We start from the raw sequence: 24,229 nt of genomic DNA, 5'->3' as shown, positions 1-24,229 counted from the left end.
GCATACCCGCTAAATGTAACCCTTGAGGTATCTGATAACATTGCCGGGCCAGTTTGCCCTGGTCTTTCCAAGAAAAAGTTTACTAAAATCGCCGAAAATTCATACAACTTAAGAAATTTAAGGACAGCGCTGATGAAAGACCAGTTTAAGTCCAAACTCTGATTACACACGGTTTCTAAGAATCTAAAGCTCAAATTATACTAGCTACAAGATTCTTTGTGAATATGGGGCTGCTATGCTTTACCTTCGATTCCACGTGGGAACCTCTTGCTTGCTTGCTTGGTAAGGTGAGCCCTACCAGTATAAAATAGACGCTGAGATCTTTAGGACTATAGGGGTTATTACGCTGGTTTTCATTCCTCAATTCGTCTTCGGCACGGCGATTAAATACCACCCTTCTAATCGTAGGTCTCCTTAAACTGGACGAAGCCGGCATGCGACGTTTGAAATATGTGGAGTGACGTCACATTTATGTCAGCCAATCCATTAATGCTTATCTGGACTTCCGAATTCGTGTGTTGGACTTGAGCTTAAAGCCCGTGTTTTATGGAGCCGCGACATGACAGTGAGACGAAGTTTCCTACACTTGGGGTGACAAGTTGGTCAATCTAGAAACATAGTAGGTAGGTAAGTAAGCCCAGTGCTCGACACTGCCCCAATAGCCACTCTGAATCTTAATTCCTGGCAATATAATTATACACTTGATAAACGGGCTGTCTACAGTGTCTAATACCATTGGAAACGGGCTATCGAACGTCTAGAGTGACTTTAGGATACCTAGTTCCAATGTCTCATGCAAAGCAACAATGTTAGGATTTTAAGTACTGCTGTAAATGCACTCAAATGATAAATATCAATAATGATAATAGTTTCACTGGTTGGCCACTATGGCACAGTGGCTTGTAAAAATAGAGCATTTTCTCCCTGTCATAATAGTTCCAAGTTCCAACTCACGAAGTAGAAGAGAGTGACATAGAAACTTAAGAGCAAAGGAATAAAGATTAAAATCGAGCATTGCATCGTTTGAGACAGAACTATCGAGTAAGTATAGAAAAGTTTTTGCAAACAAGATGCATTGGGATAACTTCGTAAGTGGGATAATTTTGAAAATGGCAAATATCTACTAAACTAGAAGCACTTTTCTAGTGCAGCAACAGTCAGCAAGATGCCTTGGCTTGGCAAGCGTTGCAGTAGCGTAAGTGTTGGTAAAGTAGGTATAAAGAACTTCTGACCGTCTAACATGAGTTGCGTTCTCTTGTGCAAGTCCATAGTTGAAGTCGCGCAAGATGTATGGAGTCGCGCGCGAGTACTCAACCCATGCTGCAGGTCTGATTTTATAAATACCTATTTGCCGTTTTCAAAAATATCCCGCTTTCGAAGTTAACCAAATGCACCTTCATAAGTACTTAAGCTAAATCATTGCTATATTCCGCATTGTTATTCACCGTCATACGACGGCACGTGTTAAACGGAGGCCTAACCAATTAATCTTCCCCAACAATTATAAGCAGCGGGTTAGACTACACTTGGATGGGTGTTTACACCGCTGACGTAATGGCCACACATTAATCGCCCAATTCGGCAGTTAACACCTACTAATGATTTAGGCCGTAATAAAGTACGAGATGTAGTGAGTTATTATACGAGTTCGGGAGTCAAACAAGACAGCGAGATATGTTATTGTAGCATTTGGTAAACCTACAGTTATATCCAGAAAGTAGTGTAAATTAACAGGATTTTTTGTGAGTAGGTGCCTTAATTTACGAGTATCTTAACCTGCTTTTTCACATTACGACTTTTCAAATTATTTTTTGATCTTTACTTTTAGTTGTCCATAATATATTAGCGTTGCATACTAGGCTGTATTAGCGCAAATTAAAGCGAAGTAATTATTTACTACATCTCTAACAAATCATTTAAAAATATGTAGGTCTTAATTCAGACGATTGCAGTATATCAACTTTAATGAACCAGACCCTATCTCTCGACCTAATAGACTGCTACTTTTCCAAACATAATACCGGTATAGACTATTCACGGGCTTTGATAATTTCAAATATTCTTGTACGCAGCCATTTATATTAATTGGCTTGTAACGTATGGCACGTAACACAACAGTTAATGCTCGGGGCGGCGTCCAATATAAACCCGTGTTCTTTAATTACCTCTAACACGGGAATGGTGGGCGATAACGTGATTTGCCTAATCGACTCGTATCGTATATCGTTATTGAGCATGTATCGGTATATGTATCGGTATAACGATGTACTTACGAATACGTGGGTCAGGCGAGGCGAAGGACCACTTCATACTGCGCTTTATTTTTAAAGCTATTTTAGCATAACTCATTTTATTGCTCTATACAGTTGGTAAAGTTGGACACTACAAAGGTGAAGACTGAATTAAGGGTTAGGTACTTGCGGTAGATACATTGTTGCCACCAACCCTTGTTCTAATGTATTACTTGTATTAGGTACTCCATTGATAACGGAGTGTGTTTATAAGGATATACATAGCTATATAGCATATATAGCTTTGATATTAGTATGTTAGAACAACTTTCTAACTGGCACTAGGTACCTATAAATAATAACATATTATGTAAGTACATATTTAATGTCAATTAGGCATTTGCCGGCAAAAGGCCGTGAGTAGGGACATGCTGTAATCGCCATCCTGCTCATATCTTGTTAATCGTAATTAACCTAAGTGCATAGAACATAGGTAGGTATATGTGACGTTTCGCGGATAAAGGTACCTTATGGTGTTTGGCGCCTACGTCGCATTACACCGCATTTGTATTTGAGCGTCGTTAATAACAGCGTAATCGCCAACCGCCATAAGGTAGGTACCTTTACTCGTGGAACGTCACATATGACGTTGACATGATATCAACAACTTAGTCTACTACTACAAGCCTGCCTACTAATTAGTACTAGCCTGTCGAGTTTCCTTCTCACTTGACTAGGCCAAATTTCCCCCCTGAGATGGAAGGTCGCTTTCGCCCAAATTAAACTACGCGCATAAATGGAATTTGGAATAAAACAGCTGACATTACTTAACAAATAATTTGCTAAGTTAGGATGATGATGATGCAACGTTTGGCCATGAGTTCAGTACCTACACCTGAACATTTTGTTTAAAATCAAGTGACTCATGTTATGTTCTTACACCTCTAGAGTTGTCACTAGGACATCATCCTGGGAATACCGGAAAAACTACGACCGTCATGATAAAGTGACGTCATTCCATCGCCTTAGAAAAATAAGAACTAAATTACTAACAATCTTTTAAACAGATACGGCGTTTTTCTTCCAAGGATATCAATTTAACTGGCAAATTTATCAGTTACAGAAGCTTACTTATGGAACGGAGCTTAGCGCTACACAAAATATCCGACTGACTATGGTTAGTATGGTTGAAAGCGCCACAGATAACAGCAACAATAACTTGGCACAAAATCAAAGACAAACTTTTTTTTCTAACATGTCCCAAACGTGGGTCCACAATACCGCTATGTGTGTAATAAATACCCCATTGTTCATAGATTTAAACAATTTCATGGAAATATGTGTGAAATGGTAAAACCCAGGTAGTATGTATTGTTTTTAGGATTTGGTCTCAAGGGTGGGATGTGTGGCCATTGTTGTGTAGGTAAGTGTAGTTTAAATTACGGTTATTTAGCAAGTGTTTGAGAGAATGATTCTATGGTGTTTTTTTTGTCAACCTTTTATATGTATCCGAAGAAGTTTATGGTAGGTTGCAAGTTTGTTGCATAGGTATTAGGTAGGTACCTGTAATCTAGTTGTCCTGGTTCTAATTGCAAGTGAGCTCACGTAACTACGAAAAGATACTACATATACTGATTACCTACTTACATAAAAGTACTCGGGTATTTTAGTTAAAAACAGTAAAACTCTACCTTAAACTAAGCTATCAAAAATACCATAGACATCCCTCTGTTATTTTGGATTACCTACAACAAACTAAAACACTTTAAAACTTTGTACCATCCCCAAACCCTAAAACTCCGATGTAAATTCGCGGCAAAATAACGAGCAGGAAAGAAAATAAAAAGCACACGTGTACAAACTTCCGCTATCGTGTGAATGGGCTCTAAACGAGCCGCGCATCAACCAACTTTGCATCGCATATAGGTACTCGACTATAAAGTATAAACCGCTAAGTATAAGTGCAGCAGAAGTTAGGCGAACGAAATATTATCTGCACAAGCCCTTATTATGTTGACAGACGAAGCAGTGTGTTGTGCATTAATGATTTCGGCTACTTCTGAATTTGAAATTGAAGCAGATGTAAGTCAATTTTATGTTAGATTCTAAACTAATAAAATAACATCGGCCAGGCTTACAAAACATATTTTATTACAAATAATAATATTAATAATTAATAATTAAACTAACTGCATGAAAAATGTCGAGTAGGTACAGAATAAAAGATAGAGAATAAGTGCATAAAAGTAAGATTCTCCTGATTTACAGATTGCTAGCAGCAGCGTAAAAAAACCTAGGCTGCCCACTTTTCCACTTCGATTTTTCAACATATATACGCGTCACACCGGTCTCGTACGTTCTACCAATACAACGGACTCACAAATTCGCGGGGAACATTAAATTTCCGACGATGTGTACTTTAATTTACGTACCTATAAGTACTTAGGTACTTACCAACGAATAAAACACCCCGGCCCGTACAGTGTACCAACATGACGGGCCGACTCGCGGGAAAACATTGAAAATTCGGCGCTTATCAACTCTATGCTTTTAACTTTTATTTTCTGCGCCCGGGGCGGGTCGTGTGGGCACGAATTGGCCATAGAGTTAGGAAGTACACCGTTATTGTTTAAAAATTGAGTAATATAATTATAGTCTATCAAGCCATATCCGTCGGTAGAAAAAAGAAGAAAATTAAAAAATAAGTAGGCGCGACGGTTATCGACGTTACGCGTGCCATAGAAAATTTGAATTTCGCGCCGTTTTCTACTAGCAAAGTTGTTTGATAGGCTATATTTTATTATTCACGTTTTTTTTTTGTACTTTGTAAATAAAATACATATTTTAATTTCTCTGTTTTGTCACTGTATCTTGTGAAGATTTAGTCCAATAGATTTACTAGACAAAAAATATGCTTCCAAATAGCAAGTCACACTTGCTCTAATATCTAAATCTGCATACGTTAACCGATTGATTACTACTTTTATTGAGTATTTCAACGTAGATTTGATTATTCAGATGATAATTTGCACCACTTTTACTCACAATTAAAAATATAATCATAAAATTAACGCATCAGTAATATTTACATGGAGGTTGAAGAATGAGCCCTTAGAAAGATATTCATGTTAAAGACAGGTACATTTTTTACAAATAATACATGGCATTGTAAACATATAATATGTAAAAAAAAAACACTGCCGGCGAATGCTGCCAGTTCCGTTCCAATTTCGAACGCAACCCAACCGGCCAGCTCTATCACGTTCCAAAATCAAATCTGGGCGCACGCGAGCGACTATTTACGGCTTGTATTTTGGCCGTATGTTCTCACACGTCGCCGATACACATCTGATTCATTACCGCGTTGCCGATCTGCATTGTCTGTGCCAAGCATAGACAACCCGCGGCGGCCATACACGTCGTTAACGGCCATAGACAAACGTAAAGCGTGCTATACACGTACAATGATTTAATGGGGTTTTGTCTATGATAGGTGCTGCTTGATTTAGATGTTACAGGGTCTGGTTGAAACGATTCTAAACATGGTTACCGCCTAGTCTTACTGTTCAATGGATATGAAGCCGCGTAAGGTTGACTTATAAATAAACACAGGCCTTAAGAAGTTTATTTATATCTTACTTACTCGTTCGGCAGGCGGATTGATTAAGTAGCGGGTATTAAATAGAAATGTAGCCATGTATAGTAAAGGCATTAGTATTTTGGCAAAGCAAATGACACCGTAAAGTGGCAAGTGCCTTTTATAGGCTACCTATAGGCCTATAAGGGTCCCATAGAGTCGCGGAGATTTTGTCCCCTTACCTTCAGCTTCTTTAGCTACCATCGTGGTACAAACTGATATAGGGTAATTGCGTCAGTTTACCGTCCAGTGCCAGTTTCCGTCCACTTGACGGATTAGCAAATATATACATACATTTCATTTTTAATTTGCTACTTGCGAAATATATTTTTTATGTAGATACATAGGTACATAAATTGTTCAGATATTAAGGATTGCAAGTCCAAATTTGTGCAGCAATGAAGGTTAACGTCAAGTGGACGAAAACTAGAGCTGGACTAAAACTAGCGCAATGACCCTATTATATTCAGCTGTAGGTAGTTAGTACTACTCTACCTACTGTACTCGTAGTACCCACTTATTCATCACAATCTCGTCTAAACTCCTTCTAAAGCTCGTGTTCATAATAAAACATCTTGAAAGCCATATAAAAATGTCCGTGCACTCATTTATATGAACAAGCGAGCAATAACGGAGTTGTAAAACTGGAGCCAACTAATCTAGGTGTCGGATAGAAAACGAGTTGTGTGTTGTTTAAAAGCTGTATATTGGAAACTTTCTTGGTATTCATACACGGTTGCTAGCCTGGTATAAGTATAATTTATTCAATAGGTACTGATTTAGACTTGGTGACACTTTTGTGATTTTTTCAGAATCAGGAGTTCGAAATAAATAAGTTATAATATTCGTGTCTTTCAAAAATTCAGAAAAATTGAACCTAAATGAAAAAAAAATCTTGTTCGCCATTACACCAAAGAGGCAATAGATGGGCGAAAGCCAAATATCAGCCATATATGCAATCACGATCATAAACTCTTAAAAATTGGTAGTCATAATTCAAACCAAGCGGGTTTTTATTTTATCAATCAATTCGCTTTCCAAACGTTCCCAACTTCACCTTATGCTAAACTCCCCCTCGCTCGATCGTGTTACGTTTTATTAAGTGAGGTCAGATGCTATCGCGCACTAATGGTACACACGTAAAGGTAATTCGGCATGATGTATGAACACGCATGCCTGCCCTGCTACGAAAACGTCTCATGTCTGTACAGCTTTACTTTGGCATTTTTTTTTCACGAAACAAAAAGGTGGACTCCTAACCTAACTTTACTTAGCCATTGAGACTAATTTTAATTTTGATGTTGTTAAGGAAAAAAAAGTTTTCTTGCCCTGATGGATTTCACGTGGTATTTTTAATTTTTTCGTTACTACGTTTTATTGTGAAAAGTAAGTGCAGGTTTCATTGAATTGGCGTGGAGATAAGATCTTTTGTAGTCAAGACGTTTACAGTAATAGGGTTTTGATTGTTTTCTTTGTACATTTTTGTTTTGATTGCGTGAACAATTAGTATGTATAGATGGTCAAGCAAATCTTGTCAGTAGAAAAGGGCGCGAAATTCAAATTTTCTATGGGACGATATCACTTCGCGCCTACATTTTTCAAATTTTCCGCCTTTTTCTACTGACAAGATCTGCTTGACCAGCTATATGTGAAGCATAAATTGAAAGAGGTAACCTACTAAGTGTTATATTTCATAAGATTTCAAGAATAAATTATAATTATTTTGCGTGAGTTATGTTAAACTTATGGCATTCAGTGGGTAGTGATTAAAAATGTGATTTGTGTTTACCCGAATATTTGTTAATTAATCTGTGGGTAGTCGCGAAAATGACCCTTCTCTCCTACCCGCCAATTCTAATGAGGGAAAAGTATAAAATGTAACTTACCATGGGATGGAGGCATAGTCTAATAAAACATGGTCTTCCATTCCCAGAGTGACACGGGGCTACGTCACAACAACATGGCCGCTATATATAGCGCTATCGCATATTATCATATAGCGCTGTCGCATGATGACGTAAGCCCGTGTCAGTTAGGTGACCTAGAAAAGACGGGAATGGAGTACCAGGCGGAGTATATTATTATACCATGGGATGGAGGGATCATTCTCGCTTGGCGCTTGAACCAGTAACATGTAGCACGAAGGTTACGGCTTGTTAACTAAATATTGTTAAAGAGTGTTGAAGTAAGAAGTTGGAGTAAAATAAAAGTAATTGATTGTACGAAGGACTTTGATTCATCACATAAGGTAGGTAATAAAAAAGTCCTTGGCCTGTGTGGCTAATTTTATTTAAAAAAAATCTTGAAAAAAAAAAATCACAGATTTCGTGCCTCACACGACTATCGACCACATTGGAAATGAATCTACGGAATTCGAAAAAATATTGTCGCTGAGCGACGAGAAAGTCTGGATCAGGAAAAAGTTACAAAATAAAACTACAACGTTGAATGATAATTATTTTATTCTTAGATTAACACAAGTATCCTGGACATAACGCATGTGAACAAACAAATTGCAAAATTTCCACACGCGTATCGAAGTTTGAATAATTGTCGCCGTGGCGCATAAGTGTAGGTACATATTTCATTTTTCGATTAATAAGCAGGATATATTAATGTTCAAAGTACAAGAAAATTATTACACGGCAAATCCGTAGTCAACTCGAGAAGTGGTAGCCACATCGGCGTTATCGTCACTCGAGTCTTGATCGGCAGCGGCCCATTTGCTGCAAGATATGAAATTTTCTTGACAGCAGTTTGACGCGACGAGAGATGACCATAACAGCGTTTGTCTATGTTGCACCAAACCTGAGTTCCAATAGGTACTACCAGGGTTCAGCATCAGCTATCTTGGGTAATGCTCTACCATGTGATCATCATGACGAATCGGATGTCCAAAACAGCGCGTGCCTATGTTGCACCAAACCTGAGTTCCGCTAGGTACAACCAGGGTTCAGCATCAGCTCTATCTTGGGTACTACTCTCCTAAGTGCTCATCAAGACGAGTCGGATGACCAAAACAGCGTGTGCCTATGTTGCAACAAACCTGAGTTCCTTTAGGTACAGCCACCCCTGCCCCTGCCCCTGCCCCTGCCCCTGCCCCTGCCCCTGCCCCTTTAAATTAATGCCTTTGTGTGTGTAATAAAAAAAATTAAATGCCTTTGTGACATGATCAATTCGACGACTGTTTTGACGATTGTTTTTTCTATGAGGTTCTTTTTATGAGGTGTGCTTGACTTGATCTTAAATCCCAGTAAGATATTATACTCCAAACTTCTATGTTTTCCTCTCAACGTTACCTTTCTAACCCTTAACCGACGTGGAAGTCATAAACGATGCGTTATATTAAAAACAAGGTTCTTCGATACCGTTACGGTTATTCAGGCCATAAAAAGTAACGAGAGAACTTAGGTGTTATGTATATTGTTATGTCATTGCTGTTTCTGTCATAGCTTTAGTGGCATTTTGTTTTTGTAATATACGTAAACACATCTTAAACTCGAGGATCATCCTCCTAGCCTAGTCGGTAGTGACCTTGCCTACAAAGGAGCATTTATACATGTGTGGAAACACTAGGGGTCCCAGTGCCCTGAAATTTTTCGGAGCGTTATCAAAGAGGCTGGTGGATGTAACTGGGGACCGTAGGGCTGGCAGCTTCCTCGCACAGCGCATAAGCATTGCAATTCAGCGAGGTAATGCTGCCAGCGTCTACGGGACCTTGCCGAGGGGTGATTTTTTATTGTTGTTTAGGTGTAGGGATCTTTTATTTTTATTAACTTAGAATAGTTAGGTACTTTTAGTTTATAAGTTTTTATACAATATTTATATTTATTTGTTTAATGTTTCAATAAACGAATTACCAAGTTTAAAGATATCAAATAAAAACAAGTATGTACTTACAAATATGTCACCACTTACCTAATCGTTAGGAAATCGGCATGTGGTCATAATATACTAGGTAATTAGTGTCGGGAGTAATGTATGTTTCCGATAACTACGGATTAACTGAAACGACTCCGTGTGTGTAATATAATTACGTTAATTACTGCGTCATTAGTGGGAATGTATATTTAATTGGAATTAATGTTGTGGACCCGTTAATCGTACCTAATCATAATGGAAACATTGAATATAAAAAAGTTTTCATACTTTCTCATAAAAGTGAATTATTTCACGGCTGTATAATAAAATTACACCTGTGTCAGGGAAGTAATGGCCGATTTTACTCCCTTAGGATTAATAGATTTATTTTTTTATGTGACTCATTCATGTGAACTGAGGACGTTCATAAGTCGAATATTTTTGATAGGCATGTTTTTGTTTTTTTAAGGTTCCGTACCCAAAGGGTAAAACGGGACCCTACTAAGACTCCGCTGTCCGTCCGTCCGTCTGTCACCAGGCTGTATCTCACGAACCGTGATAGCTAGTTGAAATTTTCACCGATGATGTATTTCTGTTGCCGCTATAACAACAAATACTAAAAACAGAATAAAATAAAGATTTAAGTGGGGCTCCCATACAACAAACGTGATTATTGACCGAAGTTAAGCAACGTCGGGCGGGGTCAGAACTTGGATGGGTGACCGTTTTTGTTTTTGCTGGTTTTTGCATTATGGTACGGAACCCTTCGTGCGCGAGTCCGACTCGCACTTGTTTTCTATCGAGTTAACTTTAAGCTACCATTTTGGTTAGAGTCTTCAACCCTTGGTTGAAGACTCCAACTCCAGGAACCGAATAGGTACTAGAGAAAAGTACCAACCTACTTTTGTTTTCCGTATGTGTAACACAATAGGTACTGGTACTTAAAAAACACTGTAAAACATTGTCCCAGTGACTCAGTCATAACTATTAACATAAACTAACACACAATTAAACAATTCACATTATTACACTTGCAACAAACCGACACTATTGTTAAACATTAACATAACGGTCAAACAGGTATCCCTTACAGATCCCTTTCATTCTAAAACACATTAAACCTCTCAATTTTACTAAAACTTTAATCCCTTTTAGAATTAAGCTACCAGAATGTGTTTATTGCTACTTTTCAGATACAAAAGGACAGTTTTTAAGGTAATAGGCGGTCAGTTACGACATTTTCTAAATAGACTGAAATTTAGTTTAAAGTCTGGGTATTACTATCGCGTGGGGGTTTTTACATAATCAGGTACTTATGTTTGAATTTTTGACGAACAATTGTAATGTGAGGTCCTTAATGCCAAGGATTTGTCTGTTATTATCGCAGTCCTTTGTATGTCTGTCTGGTCTATCTCCTACGCGACTTATGAATTATTTTGACAGGATCATAGTCTAATAAAACATGGTCTTCCATTCCCAGAGTGACACGGGCCTACGTCACAACAACATGGCCGCTATATATAGCGCTATCGCATATTATCATATAGCGCTGTCGCATGATGACGTAGGCCCATGTCAGTTAGGTGACCTAGAAAAGACGGGAATGGAGTACCAGGCGGAGTATATTATTATACCATGGACAGGATTAAGTACCTACTAGGATAAAATACCCTGTTCTTAAACTTAAATATTGTTCAGAACTTTTATAGTTAGGTATTTATAATTTCAAATGATATACCTACCTAATTAATTTAACTACTGGAATAGTGTTGTAGTTAGGTAATAAATATTTTTTTGGCATTAGGTACTTATTTTTCCAATACTGTAGGTAGGTACCTATATAGACTAGAGAGGGTTCTGTAATACAAGCAAAAACTTTCTGAAAACGAATAAATTGAATTAAATTATAAATACTTACATATAAATAGATATTGAGATGTGGTGTATTTGCAGAATATTTTATAATAGATACCTATTTAATTACTAGGCGGAACCTCTACCTATAGCCTGGCAAAAAAGAGTAGAAATTAAAAAGTGGCAACACTGTAGTGTCGTCCCGTCCTCTTATATGAATTGATTTGAAAGGGACGACACGATGATGTGATTTTTATTAATCCTTTACCAGGCTCAAGGATATATACAGGTTGACCAAAAATAAGTGCATTCCCGTTGCCAGGGAGGTTTTATGATAATACTGAGCAACTTTTACTATGGGACCAACGCCGACATAGCGACAAAAAATTTGGCTGTCTCATACATTTTGGCTAGTCCATTTTCTACGGGAGGAAATTTTTTTTTCTCGATTTCAGAGTTGCTCCCATAGTAAAAGTTGCTCAGTATAATCTCCCTGGCAACGGGAATGCACTTATTTTTTGGCCACCCTGTATATTTCCCACATACGGCACTTCAAACATGTGTTCTATTTTCGATGAGTAAGATCGACTCACATTCGATTGTCATTTTTGAACTGTCAGCTTGGTAAAGGGTTTAGATAACTACTCATTTTTTTATGAAGTGATCTTCACTGGGGCCACTGGGGGGGATATCGCGATAGGGATAAGTGGAATAGGCGAATAATCTATCTATAGGTACCTAATGTTAAATAACTGTCAGTGTGGATGACTGGATGCGCTATCTACTATAGTATTTAGAGGTCATTGACACGAGTGACCTGTCAGTGACACTGAATGACCTTGACTGTAGTAGTGTTAGTAGGGTAGACACAAATAAAAATAAAAATTAAATAATTTAGCCTATATACGTCCCACTGCTGGGCACAGGCCTCCTCTCAAGCATGAGACCAAAAATAAAAATAAATAGTTGGTTGACATACCTAAATGATATTAAGTTTTAATTATTATTTTGGTCTTATTTTATTTATATTTATATTTTTTACAGTTACCTACTTTGATACCTACCTACTTACTTGTAGAGGTACCTATTTACCGACTCTCTTAACGGATCGCTGACATTTTAGCACGTATGTAGGTAAATTATTAAGTACTTATGTAAAACATATTATAAAAAGGATCAATGAAAGTAGGTATTAAGGTAAACGTACTAGTGCTCGACATGCTAATGCCCAATAGATGACACCTTGCTGTCACCTCTATTGACAATGATTTAAATTTCAAGATGACATGTACTGGGACCGCGTCGAGCACCAGTACGTTTACCTTACTTAGATCATAAAATAGCATACAAAATCCTTCCTAATCTTCCTATCCTACTTAGGAACGAAGTTACATAAATGTAAGTTCCTAAACTAAAACCACAGAATAATTAATAGTACTACCGTACAGAAAGGAAACTTCCTACAAAAACGAAGTTTGACAGCGGGTCAGGGTCGAATCATGCTGGCCCTTTCTAATATATGACACTATCCCTTTCGGCTATTTAGGGTTGTCAAAAATCAAGTGATTATCTTATCTGTGGTCGTGCACGCAAAAGGAAGTCAAGTGGTGCCAACCCTAATAATTGCTCGGAGCAATGCTGAGCCGAGCGGAGCCGAGTTTGACCGAAGTCAGGAGTTTCGCACCCCTGCTAAAACTACCTATCATGAAATACCAGTAGGTAGGTAGGGGTGTAGGAGGTAGGTAGGTACCTAGCAACTTAGTTATTGAACTTCGAGTCTCGGTGGAAACTCAACGAAGGTTATTTAGAAGGGATCGCTTTTTGCCGATACTGCCTTTTCGCAGTTGACAAAGTGTCTCTGATTTTCCTGTCCATAATATACCTACCTATAAATAAGAATAGGTAGCATTAGGTAGCTATAAAATTATTTTCACCACACCAACTGGTAAAGGCCCTCATGATTGTTCAAAAACGAATGAGAAAGTTGCATTTTATCCACATGTGGGGCAAAGTAATCAGTTGCAAATTTTGAGTTGTTTCCTTAATGTTAGCAGGTAGAATTGACTTTTAAATGATGATTTAGAATGATATTTTTTTATTAAGTTCATTTGGATTTGATTTAGTTTTATTTTTTAGTATTTCATAGTTAGTATTTTCCTTGCGTTGGTGTGGTGAAAAATTTTGTGTTTCACTCGGAGGCAAAGTTTGTTTAACCCTCGTGCCTTGAAACCCTCGCAACGCTCAAGATTCCACTTCTCGAATCTTTCGCTTACTCGGGTATCAATATTAGCACGAGCGGTTAAGCAACAACTTTGCCCCCTTGTAAAACAAATAACTATTTACCTGCAGTAGGGTATTTATGTTTTGATATTAATTACACTTACCTACCTTAGAATAAATAGGCCTTAGTAATGTTTGTAACGTGTCAAAGCGGTCCAAATGAAAGCTTCATCTCTGTTTTAACTCGCAGACGGATAAATTCACAAAGCCCGACTCACCTATGGACGCAGTAAAGTAACGAATTCGTCTGCCTCCCCCATCGCCGTTTGTAGGTCACCGCTACAAACATAGCTGGCCATGACACGCCACGCGGCCATCCCCAAATATAAAGAATAAGAAACGCTCCTTATCACGCTCCATACAACCACTACAAGAAATATATCCATATGTTACGCTACGCAACTGATAAGGAGATAAGAATCCAGTACATAAGGAGGTGTGTCAACGTTACGGAATGTAGGTACTAGGCTGACATACATAGTGTGGGCGTCACATGTGACGGTATTCGGGTAATGTGACACGTGTGTGCGGGTGGAGGGTGGTGGGGGGTAGGCGGGACCGGGGGCGGGCCCCACGGGCGGCCACTGCCCGCCGGCGCACGCAGCGAGCCTCGGCATTCGCGCGACACCGCCGCTCCGCGCGCCCGTCTGATTCCCCATTCCGCGCTCGCGCTCCGTACGCGCCGCACGTCCGCGCCTGTCCCGTGTGTGCAGTGTTACGAACTGGACCGAGTGACTAACTTTGACTTCAGTGAGCTATGCGCCGGAATTGAAACACGAAAGGGTTATAAGTACGCGCACGCGCGTCCGAAAGCAGCATGGAAGAAAAACCGGAGGAACATTACAGCTTACGCTGGAATAACCACCAAGCGCACCTCCTCCGCTCGTTCGAAGCTCTCCTGCACGCCGAGACCTTAGTGGATGTGACGCTAGTATGTGCCGAACGTCGCGTCCGCGCCCACAAGGTGCTGCTCGGCGCCTGCAGCCCGTTATTCCGACGGATTTTCAGCGAGAACCCTTGCAAGCATCCGGTCATCGTGTTAAAAGATTTCCAAGGATGGGAGGTGCAGGCGGTTGTGGACTTTATGTACCGTGGCGAGGTGTCTGTGGCACAGGAGCAGCTAGGGACTGTGATACGAGCCGGGGAGTCGCTGCAAGTGCGGGGGCTGGCGGATCACGAGCGAGAGGAGAGCGCACGGTCGTGCACGCCGCGCAGCCCGGTGGCGGCCGACCCGCCGGCGGCCTCGCCGCCCGCGAGCCCGGCGAGTCCTCAGCCTAGGAGGAAGCAAGCTCGTCCGAGGCGTCGTTCTGGAGAATCTGACACGCCCGAGAACTTGTCGATGCGTAGATCGCCGGGTGATGGAGGCTTGAAGGCGGTGAGGCTGGCGCGCCCGCGCTCGCCGCCGAAGCAGGAGGCCGAAGAGGCCGAGGAGGCTCCGCCACCGCCCCGCATGTTCCCGCCGCACCAGGACCTCTACCCGCCAGTGCCGCCGCAAGCCGTCTCAGCCCTATCCCTAACGCCGCCTCACAGTAAGTACTAAATATAAATCTAGATGGTCATGGCACGCAACAAACATTCCGAGAATAATAACACGTTAAGACTAATTTTAAACACAGTGCATAGTTGTTGTCACTGTTCATTTTCAAATCCGTATTTCCCATATTTTGTCAAGATGCCACGGCAGAAATGTGTCAAAATAAAAGGGTGTCCAAATCAATATGCAGTGTCTCGGACAGTCCTGTTTTATAGTATGAGATAATTAAAAACGTATATTAAAAAGTGACAAGTGTTTATTAAGGTTATGCTATAAAAAGTTAAGGCCAATATTAAAAGCAAGGCTGTTCTGGATGAACAATAATTACGCACCTGATAGGTAAATCGGTAAATAAAAACTGACCTCGGCATCAAGATCTTAAAGTTAACGCTACATTGGTTAGCCTTTTATTTTATACGTAAACAAATTATTTGTCGTTTTTTAGTGACAAAATACACAATTCTGTTTTCCACCTGTAGGTATTCTTAGTAGTAGATGTTGCACCTAGGTAGGATCGTGTAATTAAATATGTATGATAATGGTAGGCAGGTTATTGGATTTAGTCGCGTTTTTCTAATGAGATTCTTACAAGAAAAGGACCGTGTCATGTTAGCAATAAAAGGGTTAAATCGCACCTAATTATGGCATGGCACGTGGATAATTAGGTACCTATTTAAAATTCATTTTAAATAGACATACGATATTTTATACAGAAACATCTACAAGACGTTTTGAATTAACTTATCGTCTAAACACACGAAGTGGAATTATAACAACATATTCTTAAATTAGTTTATTGTTTTCCGAAACCTGTCAGGCTGAACATAATTCGGCCCTCCATCATTGCCCCTTCGCGACCCACAAAATTCGCTTTAAATAACCTACTGTTTAACCCCAGCGGTTCACGAGTTGAGATTTATCACGCTCCACCCCACCGCACAGGTTTCTTCACACTCGATAATGGCATGCTTCGTGATACCAACATACTCACGAAAATATCTCACTTAAAACATATTCCGTTCAGCTCACGAGTCACGAATTTAATCATTGTTGTGACATTGTAATGCCGTATTTAGAATAAAATATCGTTTATGCGCAAGCTTTATAAGCAATTAAATTTTAATGGGGAGAAAGTGACACATCTAAAGCCCTAGTCCTATATCAATGCCGTTTTATGTGAAAATATGTAATGATTCACTTAATTATGCCGTGAGCTAATGTAATTACGGTGTACCGCTATCGGTGGAATCGCAAGATCACATTATCGCTTTAAGCTACCTACTGATTATATTGACCGGAACCTCACATCTGAGATAAAATTAAGATCACCTATTCATGCGTCGGGTGTATTATCTCGTCAATCGCGTGAAAGGTTATAACTTTATAAAGTCCATTAACTTAGCATATCGCAAACATTGGCCCGGCCGTAAAATATCGTTTTAAATGGCGGTGCCTGCATTCTACCCGCCGTGTATGGTCCTCGTAAATGTGTGTCAGTGTAAATTTTACACTTCAATAATTATTGCTCGTGGTCTCTTTGCTCGTATGAAAGAGGAAGCAATTCGAGCAGTCATCTTGCTTTATGATCCCTTTTCGATTTCTAAACGCGTTTACAGCGGAAAACGACGTGGTTCTTGTGATATTTACGGCGAATTTTATTGATGACGCTCGAAGGGATTGCATTTTAATTACAATGCCACACAAACGCAGTAAATATATTACCTTTTCAATTTATTTTAATGTATTTGGCGGAACGTGCGAAAAAATGTAGGTATGCATATTTTGTTTTAGTGTGGTTTAATTACCTATCTTTATAAAGTTCCTTTAGATCTAGGTAATCATAATCATGCAATCATGGTTGGCGACAGATCTCAACCGAGTGATTAAATTGTTTAAACTCCCTTTTTAATCAATAATCAATTTTATTAATCGCGCAATAATATCAGTAGTATAATATATATATTTAAGTTATTGTCATCTAAATAATGGGCAGTCATAATAACAAAGGCATAGCAGGACCGTCCACAAATCACGTCAATAATATATTTTATACGACAGGTTTAAAACCTCGGTCGGAATTAGTTCAAGGAGTGGTTTTATACGTCAATTTTGTTTTATTGTTTCCTTAGTTTCGCGTATGTGCCGAGTGCTTGATTGCGCCATAATGCCGTGGGTAGTAATGAAGGGTTGCACGCACTCGGTGTGTTGGGACTCGAGGGGGAGATTTGTGAACGTTTCCGCACTTGTCAAGTTTGAAATCAAATTTCGAATGCATTCAAATTTTACTTTAATCACCGGTGTGGTTTTCCTCAAACGTATACATCTATATATCTTCTCGTTTATTAAATCTAACGAAACGATTTTTCCTCGTACATTTTTAATCAAGCTTCCAAGCTTTAGTAGGACGTCATAATATCAGAATCAGTGGTTAAATTTAATATAAGAGTATATTTTATTGTTTCCTCCATCTCCGTGTGTGATGAGAGGTTGATTATGGTTAATGGTGGTACGTAAATGTAATGAGGGGTTGGAGCGCCGTAATCACAGGCCTTCCTGATTGTGCTCACTTGGACTTGTCAAGCAATTCTAAATTTGAACCGCTCTTGTATTATCTCTGATTGTTTTATTTTCACGCTACTACAATGATTACTTCGAAATGGTGAATAAAGTAAGATTAACGATCCCGATTTAAAACTATTAGCAGTTGTGGAATGTATTAAATAATTTTAATTACCTTAGGACTTCGTGTGTGGCGTTTACGATGCCGAGTTATTTGTAACGCTAATGGTATTTGAAATCATTAACCTCGCCATAGTTAGCAACAATGAATTCGCTGTTTTTTTTTCTTTACTGGGACCGAAGGACAGCTATTTGAATTAATTGATGAATCTATGTTGTCTATTGTTTACATAAACCTTATGTCTCGACACGCGAGGTCTCAGACCATTGGGTACATGACCTTCAGGGAGGAGTAAAAAAAGTAGAACTGTGCAGGCGACGACATTGGCACGAAGCGCGCACACGCGAGGATGAATAGGAAAACAATACGTCACCTACATATTAATTACTTGGAATTACTTTTTATACCTTTTTTCTATAAAATCCTGCAGAGTATAAAAGTTTTACAGGCAGTAATTTTCCTCGCAACTATTATTCGACAAGAAAAATACTATGATTTTATGAAATTGTTTGACATTGTAAATTACCTATTTACGTTTTACATTGATATGTATTAGTAAACGAGATTAAAATATACTAAGTATCTAAATATACTTTGGCAGTACGTACGAAAATAACAAATACAATCAATATTGCCAAACAAAAGTATTGTAAGTAAGTATTACATATTATTTAGTTAAACTTTATAAGAAATATTTTTGAAGTGAAAACTTCTTTAACGGCGCTGTGCACTTTTTGTGATGGGAAAAAAAAATTAAACTCTCGAGAGCGTAAGACGTAAGACGCTTCGTAAGACGGACACGTGACCTGATCGAAAAACTCATTGAGTTTTCACTTCTACCGGCACTTTTTTACATTATTAAAAAGAATGAGCAAGAAATATAAATCACAACGCAAGTTAAAATTTATTATTTATTAAAATACAAACAAACCTTAAGTAAAATACAAATAAATAATAATACAAAAAAAGGACTGTCCGCGTATTGCGCATCGTGTGCGCACCGCGAGGATGACGGCGCCCGCGCATCGCATTAGCATTCAATCGGCCTGACCCACTCCCGAGCGTTAACACCTAGGATTATGGGAAACGAGAGCCTTTCTGTAAACACTGTTTGAGGAACGGCTGTGTGAACAATAGGGATGTTAACTGTATTTAAAATAAATTATTTCACACCATGCTCGCTGTGGAGATCCTTGGGGGAGGCCTTTGTCCAGCAGTGGACGTCTTTCGCCTGAGATGATGATGATGATGATTACACCATGTATGAACTAAAGCGCGATAAAATTATTAGAAAAACGTATACCGCATTTTGACATTGGAAATGTCTTTTCGTTCGCTCCAGTATACGGTCCGATTTCACGAAAAAGTGCGATCCCCTTATATCTCGGAAAGTTGTGAAGATATGATATTAAAAAATAGGCTCAAAAGACGCATAATCACGAGAGCTGTAAGGTGCAAAAATAATTATTCGAGAAAGTCACAAACAAAAAAAGTTATGGTCGAAATAGTGAAAATAAAATTCAATTTTTTCCGAATTTTTGATTTTGGTGCTCGATAATTTGGAAACGAAGAATGATATCAAAAATTTGAGAAAAACGGCTCTGGACAATTTAGTCAGCTACAATTTGAGCCTAAAACAAAGACGATCGGGTTAAGGGTTTGCCCTGTAGCCTAACCTTAAAATAGTCAAAAAGTTAGAACGACATTTTTCACAGGACATTTATGACTTCATGTTTCGCAGAGTTCGTTATCGGTGTTTGTTGTGAATTATCGGGATTATGACGGCAGAATAACACTTGCACTGCGTGGGCTTTCAAAATCGCTGCAGATTTTTCTTGGTCTAACTCTATCTATCCTGTTTGAGACGGGCGTAGATAACGCACTATTCGACAATCTATGCATTCTTGTGGTGGTGGAAATAGAAATAGAGATAGAAATAGAGATAGAGGGAGAGGGAGAGGGAGAGGGAGAGGGAGAGGGAGAGGGAGAGGGAGAGGGAGAGGGAGAGGGAGCGGGAGAGGGAGAGGGAGAGGGAGAGGGAGAAAATAAAAACTTATACAGAGAAACATAAAAAAGAAAAAGTGCCACGAAATGGTCTCACCTCAGCATGTTGCTGGCGGCTGCTAGCAGATAGCTGATGCTGAACCCTGGCAGTACCTAGTGGAGCTCGGGTTTAATACAACATAAACACACGCTGTTTTGGTCATCGGACTCGTCTCGATGAGCACTTAGGAGAGTAGTACCCAAGATAGAGCTGATGCTGAACCCTGGCTGTACCTAAAGGAACTCAGGTTTGTTGCAACATAGGCACACGCTGTTTTGGACACCCGATTCGTCATGATGAGCATTACCCAAGATAGCTGATGCTGAACCCTGGTAGTACCTATTGGAACTCAGGTTTGGTGCAACATAGACAAACGCTGTTATGGTCATCTCTCGTCGCGTCAAACTGCTGTCAAGAAAATTTCATATCTTGCAGCAAATGGGCCGCTGCCGATCACCACTTCTCGAGTTGACTACGGATTTGCCGTGTAATAATTTTCTTGTACTTTGAACATTAATATATCCTGCTTATTAATCGAAAAATGAAATATGTACCTATACTTATGCGCCACGGCGACAGTTATTCAAACTTGGATACGCGTGTGGAAATTTTGCAATTTGTTTGTTCACATGCGTTATGTCCAGGATACTTGTGTTAGTCTAAGAATAAAATAATTATCATTCAACGTTGTGGTTTTATTTTGTAACTTTTTCCTTATCCAGACTTTACAGCGCAGCGACAATATTTTTTCGAATTCCGTAGATTCATTTCCAATGTGCTCGATAGTCGTGTGAGGCACGAAATCTGTGAATTTTTTGACACAATTTCTATTTCTATTCTATAATCAAATCAAATCAATAATCAATCAAGGAAAGAAATAAAAAGGTAAATTGACCGTGACGTCATTTGTTCAGTTTATTTATTCGTATGGCATTTACAGAATCGCTAATTAATCAATTACAATATTTACAATACGATATCTAAATTCTTCACCCATTGGGCAGCGTGTGCATTAGGCGAATGAAGGTCTAGAGCCTCTCCGACAAATTTCCGTTTCGGGCAACTATGTATAATGTGGTGTATAGTCTGTACTGGGGCCCCGCAGTCGCATGCTAGTGAGTCTCGCCAACCACACTTAAACAGGTAGTCCGCACAGCGTCCATGCTCGGTACGGAATCTGTTTAGTTGGCACCATTCCTTCCTAGATGCTGAAAAGCCATACGGCTTTTTGGTAGGATCGTAGGCATTTAGGCTGGGATTTGGCAGGTTGGATTGCCACTCATCTTTCCAAGCGTCTTTTATATTGAAGCCACCTTGCGTCAGGTTTTGAGCGGTTTGATAGGGCGGGTGTCGAGACTTCAGACGATGCTGTGGTGGGTTAAGGAATTCCTGGTGGATCGGCAGTTTCGGGTCGCTGTGAATTTTGTTCGCTTCTTTTACCAGTGCCAATTGTCGTCTAAGATGAGGTGGTGGGATGTGGCTTAGGGTTGGGAGCCATTGTACGGGTGTGGATTTGATCGTGCCTGATATACATCGCATAGTATTACGCAGTTGCACGTCAACTTTCTCTGTGTGTGCGCTATTGAGCCAGACTGGTGCGCAGTATTCACCAGCAGAATAGACTAAGCTCAGCCCAGTTGTACGAAGAACGTCCGCTTTTGCTCCCCAAGTCGTGCCAGTTAATTTGTGGAGTATGTTGTTTCGGGTCCCAAGTTTTTTGCTCAGCTTTTGAAGGTGGGGACCGAAAGTAAGTGAGCGGTCCAGCGTAACACCAAGATATTTAGGGTGCGGGTTGAAAGTTAATATTTCACCATCAAATGCTACCGTTGGGATATAAGCAGCTTGCTTGTTGTTGAGGTGGAACGTCGACACTTCCGTTTTGCTGGCATTTGGAACAAGCCGCCATTTCTTAAAGTACTCGTTTAGAGAACCTAGATCTTTGTTAAGTTGCTCTTCAGATACTTCGAATGTCTTGTGCTGGTGCGCAATGGTGATATCATCTACATACACAAATTTCCTAGAGACTGTTTTAGGTAGGTCATAAGTATATAGATTAAAGAGCAGTGGGGCCAGTGTGGATCCCTGTGGAATGCCATTGTTTAAGGTTCTAAGGCGGCTTTGTTTATCTCCTAGGTGAACTACAAAATCCCTGTTCCTAAGCATATTGTCAATCAGGCAGGTAATTTTACGACACGGGACAGCCTTCATTAGCTTATAGTAGAGTCCCTGTCTCCACACCGTATCATAGGCTGCACTTATGTCAATAAAAGCAGCTACAGTTTTCAAGTTCTTCTGGTAGCCAGCTTCTATATGCGTTGTGAGAGACAAAACTTGATCCGTGCAGTTACGTCCAGTTCTAAACCCTGCTTGTTCGACGGGGACTATGCGATCGATGAGAGGGGTGATCCTATTCGAAATTAGTTTTTCCAGGAGCTTGAATAATGCGCTAAGTAGTGCGATAGGTCTATAGCTTTTCGGGTCTTCAGCTGGTTTGTCGGGTTTTAGGATGGCTATTATCTTGGCATGCTTAAAGCCTGGGGGCAGCGTGTTTCTTTCTAATATGTCCGTGTATTTGTTCAGTGTTCTATAGGTACAGATTCCAATAATACTGATCATTTTGACAGTTCGAAAAAATACTGTTTTGACTAATCAGTCAAGTAACCTATTGAGCCAAAAGTTGAATATTTAGACCTGTTCTATATTTATACCGTTTAAAAGTTTCGAATTTTTTTTTTGAGAAAAAGGTTCGCAGTCATTTAGGAAAATTAATAGGGGTACGTGAAGTTGGAGAGACCCTGGTTTGTGGTCAAACAGATACAACACTTTGATGACAATGTTGGTTTCCCAATGGCGTCATGTAAAAAGGAACTCTTCGTGGTATTGTTATTACAAACGAGCGTGTATGTAAACATGACTACTTTGTTCACGTAACAATCTTAACATACCTATTTACACATACCTATAAATTTATTTATTAAAAATAGGATAAAAAAATAAAAATAAGATAAAATAGTGTTCAGCTGACAGAATATTCAACCCTCATTCTTTACCAGTTTCATTACAAGGGTTAGCACCTATTACTTATCAAGCCGTATTTTATTGATTATAGGATCGCAGTCAAGTTGAGTACATACTTATGTCTAAATTATTGCGTCTCTTTCACTCGAATAATGAGCGATGAAGATGCACAAGCTGATTATTGATCAGGGTTGCCATCGCGTGCGCGCAGATGACAACGCATTAGCATTCAATCGGTCTGACCCACTCACCAACACCTCGATTATGGGAGATAAGTATGTAATTAAATTATAAACAGAATAAAAATTAATTTAGAACAATTAACTGCTTAGTATTTGTCTCTGTAAATACTTTTGGTACGTACATATGAAATATAAAAGAATCGTGACATTGTTATGACAAAAATAAATTAACAAATAACATGAGACATGTCATAAATCTAGTCTATTCAGCACTAACCCCTATTTTTTTAAATAAATAGACTTCTAATATATTGCATCCCACTTAGTTAAAATAACTAACCAAAATCAATACCTCTCGTCTTGTTTTTCATCATCAAATCAAATTAATCAATCGTAAAATGTGTCTGACGCGAATTACTTCTGATAGATTTATCATCTTGATTTAAGTGGGTATACATGAAAACATTTAAAATGTGAAAAATACCAAAGTGTTGTCCTCAACTGACGCGTTATTTAAGTGACGTTTGTCACATTTGACGTTTATATTATTGTTGTCATTTAAAGGTTTCTAAATAAATCTCAATATCTACTTTCATTAGACAGTCTATTTGTATTAAAATAATATAATATATAAATAAGAAAAATGTTTCCCTACATTTGTACTCTCTTTACACATTAACTGAGATATGCTTCAGTTAGTTAAAAGGGAAAACTCCAAGAGTGACAGAGGGCACTTGAGCCCCATGCGTCTCATTTGACGTTTTCGTGCGTCTTTGTCAGGCTCGAGAGTTTTCTTAAACTTGGCTCGGGAGTCTTGCAGATTCTTGAAAATAAACAATTTAAAAGTCACGTACTCATAATACAAGCACACACTCACAAGAAAGGTCTTTGTGAGCTATTTTTGCAAA

General features: G+C 39.1%; 1 protein-coding gene across 2 annotated transcripts in view; it reads left to right on the top strand.

Annotated features, from left to right (window-relative positions):
• Positions 1-14,063: 14,063 nt before the first annotated feature.
• LOC134797743 (protein jim lovell) overlaps positions 14,064-24,229 on the top strand; it is a 33,222-nt gene continuing 23,056 nt past the window's right edge. For both annotated transcript variants that reach the window (XM_063770102.1, XM_063770101.1), the window contains exon 1: positions 14,064-15,392. In XM_063770102.1, coding sequence (XP_063626172.1) covers positions 14,681-15,392 — 712 coding nt within the window. In that variant the 5' untranslated portion in view covers positions 14,064-14,680. The remainder of the gene's footprint in view (positions 15,393-24,229) is intronic.

Source organism: Cydia splendana, chromosome 15, assembly GCF_910591565.1.
Source record: "Cydia splendana chromosome 15, ilCydSple1.2, whole genome shotgun sequence".
NCBI classification, from domain to species: Eukaryota; Metazoa; Arthropoda; class Insecta; order Lepidoptera; family Tortricidae; genus Cydia; species Cydia splendana.
Note: the sequence above shows the minus strand (reverse complement) of the source record. Positions and strands in the feature narration are given on the sequence as shown.